Source organism: Bacillus rossius (genome assembly GCF_032445375.1).
Source record: "Bacillus rossius redtenbacheri isolate Brsri chromosome 4 unlocalized genomic scaffold, Brsri_v3 Brsri_v3_scf4_2, whole genome shotgun sequence".
NCBI classification, from domain to species: Eukaryota; Metazoa; Arthropoda; class Insecta; order Phasmatodea; family Bacillidae; genus Bacillus; species Bacillus rossius.
The window spans coordinates 26,637,482-26,652,538 of record NW_026962011.1 but is presented as its reverse complement, the minus strand read 5'-3'; the positions used below and the strand labels follow the sequence as shown (position 1 = coordinate 26,652,538).

The 15,057-nt window shown below is 40.9% G+C and overlaps 1 protein-coding gene across 1 annotated transcript in view; it reads right to left on the bottom strand.

The window, feature by feature from the left end:
• LOC134542431 (hillarin) overlaps window positions 1–15,057 on the bottom strand; it is a 174,144-nt gene that overhangs the window by 48,073 nt on the left and 111,014 nt on the right. The window contains exon 2 of the mRNA XM_063386659.1: window positions 2,346–2,462. Within this exon, the coding sequence (XP_063242729.1) occupies window positions 2,346–2,462 (117 nt within the window). The remainder of the gene's footprint in view (window positions 1–2,345; window positions 2,463–15,057) is intronic.

Below are 15,057 nucleotides of genomic sequence, written 5' to 3'. Positions count from 1 at the left end.
CTGTGACAAGATTTTCCCGAACAACAGTAATGCTCGACGACACGAGATGAGAGAATATGCTAATAATATTTCTTGCAAAATGTTTAATTGTAAAAAGTGCCGCAAGCAATTTGCAAGAAATGATAAGTTGAAAATACACTTGAAGACTTGCAAACGTACTGCTGCGTGGCAGAAAGTGAAGGTTTAGTTACAACAGCGATTGACTGATTCGCTTAAGATTACACGAGGAATCGGTTCTACAGCAGTTACATCAACATCTGATTAGAATCTAAAAGGTTCATCTTCAGCAAGTAGGCATCCTTACAGCTACTGCGATATGTCATTCGCATTTTCCCATGATGCATGGAGACACGAGAAAAGCAAATGCATGAAGAATCCTTCTCCTATGAAATTTTGCTGCGATAAGTATTATGTTTGGTTTATACGCATTGACCATTTGAGACGACATGCGAAAAACTGTAAATGTGAATTATTTTTGTCTACTGCGGAACTGCCTGCAGACCTTTCGACTTTTCTGTTTAGGTTGAACACTCGTATGCGTACAAGCACAAACACAGATGTTCAGCAACCGATTGCGATAATTCCCGGAAATGAATCTAAATCTAAGACTGAGCTTGGTGCATGACAACGGATTCCACTTGGCGAAATCTGCATTTCGATGAATGTTGAAAGACTACTATTATCTAAAAACATTTAGTGAGTCAAAATAAATTTGTGCTTTTCTTTATATTATCAAGCAAAAAATAATTTATCAGCTACACAAGAAGTAGCAACGCACGGATCTTTAAAATATACTTTGCAGTTGGCCAGTGTAAATGGCAAACCATATCCATCGAGGACAAAGTGAAGAGGTGCGCATTTAAGACAGCGATTACTCCCATATATAATTCTGACGTTATGAAGTAATCTGTTAAACACAGTATCGAGAAACTCTGTCGGGAAGAAAAATACTATGTAGGAAAAAGATCTGGCTGGTCTCTGTCTTCAGCAAACCGTTTTTAGCTGAGAATTAGTAATTTCAAGCCAATGCAGAACTAATATTTTTTAGATAGTTAACTTCAGCAAGTTTTACTGTAGTAGTGCAGAATTTATTTGTAATTTTGTTATTTTATTTCTCGAACTTTATGTTTATATGGTAAATATAAGCGGTACTTAATTAAATTTATATTTTCTTTATCAACCAAGGTTTCAAACCAAGGACCAAAATTTATTTATTCAATAATTAATTTAAGAAGCTTTAATTTTAAAAAATTTCTATATTTACTATATTTTCCGAATTTCGAAGATGGCAGCTATTATATCAATATCGGCTTCCTGGTGGCTGGTAGATGATGAACTGAACAAACTTTTAGGATTTGGAACATGATTTATGTAATATATTTTTTTTTTTGATAATGTATCGTACCAAGCTCTTCAATCGATCACATTATTCAATATATTAATGAGTAAATTTTTAGATGGAATAATTTTTGTACATTTCTATCTTAAAAATTATATATTTTTAAGTTGGCGGCGGTAAGACGGCTGACAAGAAGGTGGACTCAATGCCAATAATGGATTCCTGCACTCTAGTGTGTAAAAATTAAAATAATATGGTGGCAGCGCCATCTGGCAGACGTTGGAGTGCTCCTGATATCGAGTACTGAAATCTAAATGGCTAAAGTGGCCTTTAGCAGATTACGTGTGTATTACGTGAAACTAGACCTCCTGGTTGCAAGTTCTGAAAATAATGATGCCTGCCTCCAGCAGACGAAAAAAAAGAATGTCAGCTATTATGCCATAAACCAAAATGTTGGCTTCCTACAGACGAAAAAGATAGTTGCATTACAATTATGGATTTTCAAGATGGCGACCGAAACGATATGTGCATCTGTATTTTTTTTAAAGATTTTTTTCTTAAAATTTAATTAATTTTTTTATAATGGTTATTTTTTTTCATAAAATCGGAAAATAAATAAAGATTTTAAATGGTGGCACTAACGAAAATTGCAACATTAGGGAGTGGGGCATTCAATTCCAAGATGGTGGAAAGTTTGAAAAACAAAATGGCGGAATTAAAAATGGCAGAAAGTTCGAGAAAACGAAATGGTGGCGATGCCATCATCCAAGATGGCGGATCAGAGATGGCCGCCGGGGTTATGGTCAAAAGTAAAGGTCATCCAAGATGGCCGCCGTGACGTCAGAGAAATCAGTCATTGAACCCATCCACAATCCAGACCCAGAACCCAGTCCCAGGACATACATTCCTATACTACTCACGTACAGGTATGCCACTGGATGGCCTGAAGCCTGTCACGTGGTACACGTACAGGTATGCCACTGGAAACGAAAGCAGTGCCACTCACCCGGATCTCCTCCCGCATGCGTTTGTCTTCTTCTTCCCTCTGGCGCGCGAACTTGCGGTAGAGGTCGTCCTCTTCCTTGCGGTGCTTCATCTCTAGCTGCGTCTGCTCGTCCTTGTCCTGCAACAACCAGGCGGGCTTAACTACAGCGACGCGACACGCGTGACAAGCAAACACTTCAGCAACCACGTTTTCAAATACACATTCATGAACTACGCAAGGGGGAAAACCTAAAACGCAAGCAAAGGCCAGCTTTTAACAACTTGTGTTTCGGCTTGCTTTCCTGTCTTCTCCATTTTGAAGCGAAGCGTTACGAAATCTTTTAAATATGCATGCGTATTTTTAATACGAAATCTGGGACATACGCAATTGCTGTTTTGCACAGTGTATCATAAAAAAACGCAAATTAAGAAATAAAAATGAAAACATAAACCCTCAGAGAACAAACCTTATCAGCTGATGTTAAACAGATACCCCAATGATGAACCTAAAAAGGTATTAGGGATAACACAACAACGACAGCACATACAAACATATTTAAACTTAAATATCGCATGGCACAAGATTTCCGTGGAAGGAATTAAGTCATGAAAAAATAAAAAATAAACAGTTGTCAGTTTTTTTATTCGTGACAGTCTGCAAATGTATATATTTAGGATGAATGTGGTATAACACCCAAGAAGAAGTTGCTCTGAAACAGAACGTCCACATCACTGACCCACAGGCTGAGAGGATGTCACTGCAGACCTGACAGCAGCAGGTCCACGGAGGCCGGCTCACTTTCCTTCCATCCCTTCCAAATGTGCGCCCTTGCAGAGTGGATTGGGAATCAGCTTGCACATTTGTTTCATCCAGAGCCCCACTTCCTGGACCAAACAGTCCTGGAGAACATGTTCCCTCCACCCAGCTTCACTCGCAACCCACACAAGGACCACGAGCCTACGGCAAGTCTTCACAGGATAGCCAGGCCGTCACTTCACCCAGTGCTACCAGGGTTTAGATGGAGGAGGACCACCTCGGGTTCCACAGATCAGATTAAGTCCAGCCATGCAGTCTGTATGACCGAAATCCCCATACTGAGCCAAGTCCGGGTAGGACACCAGCATGCCCTCAATATCCTGCCCAGCACAACATGTCTTTCCATGTTACTGGTTATAGCAGCAAATATGGAGCTCTCGGTCAGGACAATCACACTGGCATTCGCAGGTTCAAGCGACCGGCACCCTTTTTGACGATCCAGGAGAGGCCCCAATACCCAGACACGCGCCCAGAATGAACTGGCACATCAGCCACCGGGCATGAGAATGGCCAACCAGCTTTAGTACCCGCAGGTCTACATTCCCCATGTGTAGCCTCATTGCCAAACACCTCATAGTCTGGGTCGACAGCCCGCGCCCCGCGCTGGGCAGAGCTGCCCGACACCTGGTGTTACGCCCTGGGACCGCGCTCTCCCACCATGTTGGTCATGTCGTTAGGGGACGGTTCTTAGAGATGCATCGCCAAAGTGCTCTTGCCTATTATGTCGTGTCTCAAATTGTCTAACAAATATACAATAAATATGAAACAACCATGATTAATTACTAGCATGTGCGTAGATCCGAGACTGCCCCCCCCCCCCCTCCTTTACGGTAACAAAGCAGCCCCTCTCTGAGAGGGCCCGCTTGCGCGATGAATGTAAACGTCAAAACTATTTTCTATGGAAACTTTCTGTGTATTTAAAGTTTCCCGCTTATTGCATGCATACAGGCCAAAATATGGGCAGTATGCAACATACTAGCCCCCTATCCAGAGATGGCTTGTGTCGGTTGTTGAAACCCACGTAACCCTCGGACCGCGCGCCTCATTGCATGACTTTGCAATGCTCTAAAATGAAGGGCAGTAACTCTTGAGGCCCAACAACATATGTAAGGGAGCTGGCATGATCAGTTTACAGGAAAGCCTCCGCATAAGAGAATTTACCAAAAAAAAAAAACATGTGTGAGGCTGAGGCTTAAGATCTGCGCTTTACCTCGCCCATGGTCATCCCGAGATAACTTCACTCCTTCCTTCCAGTACAGCACTTGCTTGCCAAAACTGCCTGCTCGAAGCACCATAAACCAGCAATACAGAAACTATTCAATAATACTTAATGCATTTGGATTTTGTCAGAAAGGTCCACATTACGATAACATTTGAGAAGTACTGTGGGTCCAAAGCCCAATCAAACTTTTTCTCAGTTGTCACTGATGTCTCTGAATCAAGACACTGTTGAAGCGACTTCGCTGAGAAAAATTAGCCGAGAAAAACTATATAATGATTATGTCATTCATTGTTTTATATATTAGTATGAAATTTTTTTCATTACCGGCAAACATAATTGACTGTATACTACAATTACAATACATAGCATGTATGTATCACCTGTGTGATACATCTAATCCAACTTATTGATACCCCTATATTAACAGCGTGGGAGGATAATGCGCAAGGAATTTTGGCACTTAAGACAATAAATGTGTCTTATTATAATGCCTGTCAACCTGGCTTTTTGTTTCGTACAAATATCACAGGATTTCAGCTCGAAAATGGGTTAAGAATAAATGATGAAATTTTGACAACAAATTGAATGCTCCAAGCTGACATCTAAAATAGATTTAAACAATTTGAAAAATGTTTCAAGTAAAAAAACTTGAAAAGTTTACATAACAAATTATTTATATTTTTTATATTTGTTTATAGCACTATAATTAGAACAACTCTAAAATTATTTTAAATTATTAGAATTAAAAATATATAAATAGGGGTCAATTCGTTTATGTTGATAGAAGGTATCAACATAGAAGGTTTATCTTTTGGCTTTAGCGTGAAAACCGAGAAGAGAATTTTTAATGTATTTCCACGGCAAAATATCAGATTTGATAGAATAATAATACAACACATACTTCCATATAAACTAGTTTGCAAGATAAATGGAGATCATTATGCTTGGATGGAATGGAACCTTCAGTTCCATTCCATTATAATTGTAAATACAAAGCTTTATTTTATAAACGAGCCGTTTTTTTTTCGTTTTCTTTTACTTTACGTTTTATTTTAAGTGAATTTATAACTTCTACAAAACTACGTAAGCGTAAATATTTGAACAGTTATTTATGGATAAAACATTGGTGCTTTTTCCCATGTTTAAACCGATGCTTTCGATTAAATGCCAACATAAACCATTTACCTGTCACATTCTTACTAAACATTCGTAATCGATAAAGGAGACACAGCATTTACAGCAGTAAACAGTCTCTATATACCATTGAATACATTATATATATATATTCATAGCTATAACGTACTTCGCATTACGTGTTGTCAAAAGATGGTGTTACTTGATTGTCAGTCAGTGGTTTAGAAACAAGTTTTTCGACAATGGTCACTCAGTAGACTGAGTCCAACTCGCATTTGCACAGTTCATTTTAGCTGTGTTTATTTATGTTTAAAGAAATTGAAGCAACTCCATGTGTAACACTTTGCAGTGCAGAAAGGAACTAACTCCACAGCGAGCGAACACCATGCACAAGCACATGGACTCTAAAATGTTTCTATTTACATTGCATAGTACATTATTTTCTCAAGAGACATCAGTCTATTTTAGTATGTTTGCGGTGTTGGTATCGTTGGAAGCGCTATACCTTCTGTGCGTGCCAGGATTAATAACAAGTAACTGACGACCAAAATCACGAATTGACTTCTTATTTCGACTCCAAACATTCTGGTACGACTGGCACCGTCACACAAGTTGTCCAGAGTCCACTGGAACATCGCAGGTGATGTCACCTTAAGCCTCCATGCATAAACACAAACTGTGGTCTGTGCCATGTAACCTGTGTGACATTTGACAGTTGTCAAGAGTGGTAGCCACTTGACAACTGCCACATGCTCAGGAACACTGACAACCACGAGCGCAAAGCAGGATACGTGGGCCGCTGAGAGACTGCATGGCTGCACTGCACGGACGTGACAGTGCGTTGTGTCACTAATGTGGAGGGGGGGGGGGGGGAGAGAGAGAGGAGGTGACCTTCACGCCCTCTGCTCCAACACCCCCCCCCCCCCCTTACCCAGGAGACCAGCACGTCAAGCTCTCAAGCCCACGGCGCGCTGAGCATGGAGAGAAATGCACGCTCAATCATTCGTAGTCGCTATACGCAATCGCAAACTTGTCACATTTAAAAGCGGTACTGTCATTCGTTTAAAATATGATGAACACAGCGCTTGTCAAAAAATTATTGATCATCTAAATACGAACAATATATTTAGGTGTGTTATGAAAGCCAAAAAGGTTTTTGAAATCTTTAGGGGAAAACTATGTTTTGTTTTGGATCTGAAGTAGCAATCCTAAAATTGTTAAGGCGTTTCTCTTGCATTTTGTTTAGGCTAGTTTTTAATCTGTGTTTGTGGTTTAACACATAGCTACTGCAAAGCCAAATTTTGAGTGTCTCGTTAAAATTCCGGCCAATGAACGAGAATCTCTTCCAGCACGCGGTTAACTATCACCATGTAATGTTCTCCCACGCTTTGCCAAGATTAATAATGTACCAAATATGGTAAAAAATCATAATAATTTAATATTAAATAAATAATACCAACTACAGTTTCAAAGTTTCCTAAGTATACCCGTAGTTCAAAATAAGCTATTAAAAATATTCACGCCCAAATTTAATTACTATACAGCGTTTTGTAATGTTTTATTTATTTTTTCCAAGGTTAAAATTAGCCTGCACCTTACTGTAAGTACACAGCAGCAGGGAAACCATCTCCACGCCAGTTGCCTCCAGCCACACACTTGTTGAACCAGCCAGCCACACCCTGTTGAACCAGCCACACCCTGTTGAACCAGCCACACCCTGTTGAACCAGCCACACCCTGGTTGAACCAGCCACACACTTGTTGAACCAGCCAGCCACACCATGTTGAACCAGCAACACCCTGTTGAGCCAGCCACACACTTGTTGAACCAGCCACACACTTGTTGAACCAGCCAGCCACACCATGTTGAACCAGCAACACCCTGTTGAGCCAGCCACACACCTGTTGAACCAGCCACACACTTGTTGAACCAGCCAGCCACACCCTGTTGAACCAGCCACACCCTGTTGAACCAGCCACACCCTGTTGAACCAGCCACACCCTGGTTGAACCAGCCACACACTTGTTGAACCAGCCAGCCACACCATGTTGAACCAGCAACACCCTGTTGAGCCAGCCACACCCTGTTGAACCAGCCACACCCTGTTGAACCAGCCACACCCTGTTGAACCAGCCACACCCTGTTGAACCAGCCACACACTTGTTGAACCAGCCACACACTTGTTGAACCAGCCAGCCACACCATGTTGAACCAGCAACACCCTGTTGAGCCAGCCACACACCTGTTGAACCAGCCCCACACCTGCTGAACCAATTTACACACCTGTGAACCAGCCATAGCCTTTCGCAGCCATCGCGGATACGTGGTTTATACCGCTAACAAAACCTTGGTAATATCTGGCAATTTTTTAACATTCATTAAAAGTAAAACATTGTTTGGTTAAGAGTGAAAAAAATTATTTGTTACATTTTTTCTTGTCTACGAAAAGTAATTGCTTACAAAGCAGATTAAAAAAAAAATTATTTTTAATGCTTTCCAAGAACAATAACAAAAATAAGTACACTAAAATTACAAAAAAATATGCGATCAATTAGCCTAAAACTGTTTATGGAACGAGCTACATAACTAAATAACGGTACATCGTGGGCGGTATGCTCTCGGAGCTGTACAGGTTGCAGCAAGGTTAGTGCTAGGGGTACAGCAATAAGGAGGATACCAGCTCGTTGTGACGTCACTACTACAGACATGAAACAAATCAGTCTGGACGGCTGGCGGGCGGTCTGGACTCGTCGTTACAATACGAGTTAAGAGTGATGCATTTTAGATAAATGTAATGGTGTGTTATTTTTACAGTCACAACATATAACTATAACTAGGCACTTCTAATATTATCAAAAGTGCAGCTTAAACGATTTCACAGTTCATTCAGTGTTGTATCAATTGTTTGTAATATGTTCACTCGCCACAATGATTAAGTATTTCTATAGACTCTCGTGACGTCACCGGCAGTCACTGAGGTTTGCGCTGGGCGAGAGGCAGCTACAGGATGTACGCAGGCTCTTCCGAGGTCACCAACACCGATACTTCCTCCCGTACCCCACTTTGTACTTCCCTTGTGTACCACTGACAAGTTGCAAGAAGAAAGTGATATAACCATTACATCTTTTAGATACAACACTATGGTTTGAAGAAAAAAATAATCATCCAAATATACTTCACAGGTAAATAATGTAATGAATGGTTTAGTTTGCGTTTGGTGACTCGTCGACACCGAGAGCGAAAGTCAAAACAACGCAGACTGCCAATATTGGTAGGAATACACGACCTGTGGGGTACACCGCCACATTTGCGTGGAGTTGTTTCGGTGGATCATGGAGAACCGAAGTAAAATCACTGTCTGGAACCGAACTGCGTCACCGCGCTTCTTTGTCTTCGTGGATAAGCAGAATGTGATCTCCCAGCCTGGACCAACAGCGTCTAGCGCGCATCCCCCAGCCAGGGGGAATGTAGGGCAGCATCACAACCACACTGTGGACGTGTGGCGGAGAGCAGGAGACTTGTGGCTGTCCGGAGCTGGCTGCTTGTGGCCGTCCCCGCAAGCAGTCGCATGCGGAAACATGATAAACACGAGGCTTGTAAATAAAGCGGTGGAAACGAAGCCAGAAAGTCGCAGAACATTGTGCATGCGCAGACACGGTATCGGTGCAGTGAGGTGGCGCTGTTGTCAATTCGTAGAGTAGATGCAAGCGTCGATCGATCAAGTAGAAGGGGTATTTACTGCGTGGCGTTGAAGTGAACAGTGTCGTTTCTACCACTCTAAATCATGTTTTTTTCAAACAGTGACCAGCGATCGTGGATTAAAAATCGAGGTTGCCCGTGGCCAAAATGAATCGCGATGTTATCAATAATCAGCTGAAGCCTGTACAGGACGGTCGTACGATGAATCAAAGCGTTTCGTGCTGGCCGGACTGAGACTGCGGATTTGCAGTTCCTCGACATCACGTTGACATCGTGAGTGGTCTCCTTTCCATAGACCGTCGATGGTCTGTCCGGGAAATATACGCTGAAGTGGGGCTCAGTCATCAAACTGTGTAGCACATACTGAAGGGAGACTTAACATGCAAAAAAATTGTGTCCCGCAGGGTTCCACATCGACTCATTGATGTACAGAAATGTCCCGGTATGCACTGGCTGGTTGCCACCTCGACAGATACCGCAATGACGAAGAGCGTATTGTCACCATTCATGAGACGTGGGCTCGAGCCTGCGAGACTGAATTAAGGGGGTGCATCCCATTTCAGGTCAAGATTTTTTATTTACAGTAATTGCAGATAAACTTTTAGACTTTTTTAATTGTTTAACTTTCACGAAATGAAAAATATATACAGCCCATACTTTTTGCATAATTAGCTGCCAAAATTACATTTTTAACGTTTTTTGGTTGTACAAATAAGGAGAATTTAATTTATTGCAGAACTGAAACTTTTTAGGTTTAACTGCAATGCCACTGGCTACGCTGGCTACACTGTGGCTGCATTTGCTCAGGAATATAGTGATTCATGTGTGTGCTATGAACGCATCATTGTGTGTTCGAATACAGCTATATTCCATAAAAAATATACACAGCCAGCAGGAGTAAAAGAACCTAACACACACGTAGTTGTATTGTTTATTAGGTATTATTCGATATCCGGTACACATTGGTTTTCCATGGAGCATGGCTGCCGTGTCACGAATTCCAGAAGTATGTTTCAATCCTTATTAAGCCCAAGTTAAATGAAAGGCATTAGTTTCCCAATTACGCATGAACTATCACAACTGAGTGCGTCTCTTTATGGCAGACAGTTGGGTTCCTTTATATACATAATTAAAAACAAGCTGGTCTCTCCATCCCCGTTATTTCACGATGTAATCTTACACAGAACTGAAGCGATACTCTCGGAATAGCTCTAAAACGTTTTCACTGTTTGTTTTACACCGAAATTCAAATGAAACTTCAAAGAACGCTGGATACTTCTTTCAAAACATAACGCGTCCAGTCAACAATAATCTGAAGCTATCCAATACAGCCAAAAATTGATGCAACCTATCAAATGAACGTTGATTAAAAATTAATCAATTAATTTTGGCATGCCAGCTAGGGTTAGCTGTTAAGTCCTGGTAGGACCGCACGCAGCTAAGAGCCTCCTTCAGTGGGTGCAAGCGACACTCGAGCGACCAGCTAGCGGACACCACGGTGCTGAGCTCTAGATGCCTAAGATGTACATCAAGTTCTGTCCCTGCCCGAACACGCCCGAATATTCACCTTCGGCCAACTTCGGGATTTGTTTTATTTTTGCGCAGGAAAAATGTATTCAAATATTAAAAGTGGTCGGTTAGGTTAGCTACATTAAAACAGTTTAAAACACTATGGACGGTTAGTTAGGTTAGTATAGCTACATTGAAATAAACAGAGAAATATAAATATGTAAAAATAAACCCGAGGTTGGCCGAAGGTGAATATTCGGGCGTGTTCGGGCAAGGACAGAACTTGATGTACATCTTAGGCTTCCCGCTGAGTTTCCACCGCAGCAGCATGCCGGGGAACAGCCGGCAGGCCGCTTGCTAGTCGAGGCACGGCAGCAGTTGGCAGCAGTTGGCAGCGCTGCGCGGATTTCTGCTGCGTGAGTGCGTGCGCGCGTGAGCGCGTGAGCGAGAGAAAGTGTCACACTGCCTCCTTGAACCGCGCCCCGCGCCTAACACCTCGTGGCGAACATCGACTACCCTCGGGATAGTTGAATACCCGTTCCAAGTGTTGATCCTCATATATGTACACTATTTATGTTTAAGTGTAGTGTATAAACGTTATTGGACAAATACAAAGATATGTTTATGACTGTTCTGAAATTGAAGTCAACTGTTAGCATGTCAGTAATTTGATCTGTGTAAAGGCTGATATAATATAAGGTTGTACAGAACGTGAAAGAAACGTAAAAATGCCATAATGAAGTGAGTATTTTTTTAACAAACAGAACAAAATGCCTGCAAAGAATTGGCTTTTAACTTCATTATAACCATAAAATATTTTGCTATCAAGGTTATAAGCGTGAAAAAGATTGCACACACCAATTCCCTTACTTCTTACCACTATGGTTCTTTCTGATTTACTACGTACTTTTAACATTTGGTCTATAACTCACAATAATATTGGCTATCACTATTTACACCCGAAGTCATTAATTGCTTATACTGAATAGACCTAACTTTCAATTTACACCCGAGATCTTTAATTGTATTTAATGTACAGACATAACTTTAAATTTATTACCTTTGCATTACATTTTTTAATATTATTTTTGTCTTATTGCTGTAGTGAGCTGTAATATTTCCAATGTCAAACGAGGTTTTTATTATAGTTTGTACTCTTTTAGAACAAAGAAACTATGAACCGACACAGTGTTGATATTTGGTCGTGTCTATACAAACTAAACAATAAATCAGGAGTTCGATCGGGGATAAGAGGCACGCACAACACCTATCCTTGCCACAGACAAATATTAATGTGAGGTTCGGTTACCCAGTCGCAACCACCCTGACATACAGGCTCTCCAGCACTACGGTGACACTACAACTAGCAGCGTGTCGTCTCGAAGCACGTGTCTGTGTCACTAGACATCAACCTCAGCTAGTTCCACTGACTCACTGCTGAGACTCTGGCTAACAAGAGTCTAGCGGCAGCACCGCTACTTCCTGCAACTGGCTGCAAATGCCGAGCCTTTCCGAAGTTGGCCGATCGGGAGCGCCTACCCCCTGGATGTTTTTTAATTTTTTGTTTTTACGCGCGTGTTTTTTCTCTCCAGTATAAAAAAAGCCACACAGACTGTTAAGTGGATGGTTGGTTATATTAGGTAAGTATAGCTACATTAAAAATACTGTAAAATCATTTTATGGTTGCTTAGCAAATAACTTTTTAATATGTAGCCATCCAGGGCTAGGAAAACGTTTACATGATTTCATAGTATTTTTAATGTAGCTATCCTAACCAAATCAACCGTCCACAATGTTTTAAAGTATTTATAATGTAGCTAACCTAATTGACCATTAGTTATCATGTCCTTACCTGAAAATTACAAGTTGCGTAAAATTGCAAGGGAATATGAGGCGTCCCGAGAATATTTGTGAAAGACAAAGACTTCCTAGATTTTATACGGTATGAAAAATATACAAAACCACGAAGTATAGTTTCTTCAATTAGGTATGAAAAGAAGGCTTCCCGTTGCGGGATCGCGCCGCCGACCCAGGAACGAGCGTGAGCAGCGCGGCATTTGCAGCCAGTTGCAGGAAGTAGCGTTGCTGCCGCTAGACTCTTGTCTCTGGCTACAGGCGGGAGGACTGTTCACTTGGTGCGTGGTTAGCTCTCCAGGTGACAGCGTGCACAACTAACTCATTCTGTTTGTCTGAAAAAATAATTTTTAAACATTGACTTAATTCATGGCAAGAGACTTTTCAGCAGATTTTAATGGACTCTATTCACGTTCTATTTCCTGAGAAAGTAGTTTGTGGTATTTTACTACAGCCAGGCCCATTAACTCTCAGCTATCATCCGTAATCGTATGAATGAAAAAAATTTACGACCCATGCATCTACTTGGTTAATCGGTTATTTCCACGTTTCAAAGTCATTAATGGTGGTTGACTGTAGATTCCATGTACTCGTGGTAATCAATTCAAGTTTGAAATAAACATTATAAATCGTCTCTGCTCGTTACTGCACACATTTTAATTTAATAATTGCATTATGCTCAATGTTTGTAGAAGTTTTATTAGAGATGACTATTTTTTGTATGTATTTTTAGAGTGAGAATTTATGGACACTCGTATTAGTATATCTTCACTTTGTAACTTCACAGATGGACGAAAACAGTCACTAAGGGGGTATTCCAAGAATTTCAGCTAAATCAGTGAATAAGCACTGCTTTGTTGGTATACAACCGTAACCTAACTTGGGGGCCGAATTACAGAACTTGTTCAAACCGATCCCAATAATGGAACAGTTAAATAATTGTTTAAATAAACTGTGCCCTGCGCGAGGCTAGATACTGGTTCCAACACATTCTAGCGGATATTGATACAATTGTTACTGCAAAAATCCTAGCGATAGCAACACTTTCGCCTTTCAATTTTTCTCAAATAGGTACTTTTTAATTTGCGATTATTTATTGTTAAGACCATTATGTGTACACAATATATTACAGGATAGTTTCATTTGGCATGCCAATACGCATGGTACGTGCCCTGATGGTCACGAAATTGACTACATAAGTGATAATGGCACCAGACACAGGTCAACCATCTGGACGAAATCACCGGGGGAAAAAATGAGCTCCGAGCATGCGCGGAAGTTTGTCAACAGATATGTCTAGGATAGGACAGCAAAATCCATTCCCTAAAAAATAGGGTCCTGGCCGTGTCCTATTCAAGGGTTTGATTTTGGTTTCGTGCACTTGAAATACGGTTAGGGTACAGGTGTAGCACTTTCCAACACCTAAACCATTATTTTTGCGTTTCGGTACACCAGCCCAAAAATTTTTCATGAGAAGGACGACACAACCACCCACATGTGCACTGTGTGCACATGTAATGTATGTGTGCACTGGCAACTCCTATGTGGACAGTTTAGGCTGCTTTTAGCGCTCCAGGTGACAGCGTGCACAACTAACTCATTCTGTTTGCCTAAAACAATTCAGGCAGTTGAAAAGAGAAGACATTCATAAAAAGTAGTAAGTAAAAAAAATATTCATAGTTCAATTAAATTAAGACAATGTAGAACTCGTGAAGTTCAAATATATATACTATATATTTTTTTGCTCAACTATGTAACCACACAGCTAGGTCACCACAGAGCGCGGAGTCCACTTTACGCATGGACCCCTCTCCCTCCGCAGCCGCGCCAGACGCACTCTCCCCTCATGAGGCATTCCCGGCATGCGCCTGCGCGCCTGCCAGCACCGCCAGGCCTGTCCGGCTGGCCTACTGTGCCGCGGTCAAGGTCACGTGGCCCCTCCTCTGCACTGGACTACAGGGGGCCACACAACCTGCACTCGGCGTGCGGGTCTTACAATCTGGCTACAAAAAAAGTTCATTATTCAAAAGATGCTAGGAAACATTTCACACTCCAATAAAAGTTGAGATATCGAATTTATATATATATATAAAGCGTTAATATTATTTCTTTAGGAATAATTATTTTGTCACTTGATGTAAGCTCTTGGACATACGCCATTGCTATGCATAGCAATGGCGTATGTCCAAAAGCTTACATCAAGTCATTGCACAAATCTTTCAAAGATAATAATTATTTTGTCCTAAAATTAACTTTGGACATTAATTACAGTTTTCTTAAAATAAAATAAAAACTAAATATATAAATATCCTTGAGAAAATATCCTGAACGTTATTTGGTTCTTTAGAAATAATTACTTTTTCCTAAAACTAACTTTGCACATTAATTAATGTTTTCTTAAAATAAAACAAAACAAAGATATTAATATCCTTGAGATAATATCCTGTACGTAATTTAGCTGAATAAATGAAAGACAAAAAACAATGTGATATGTCCGCG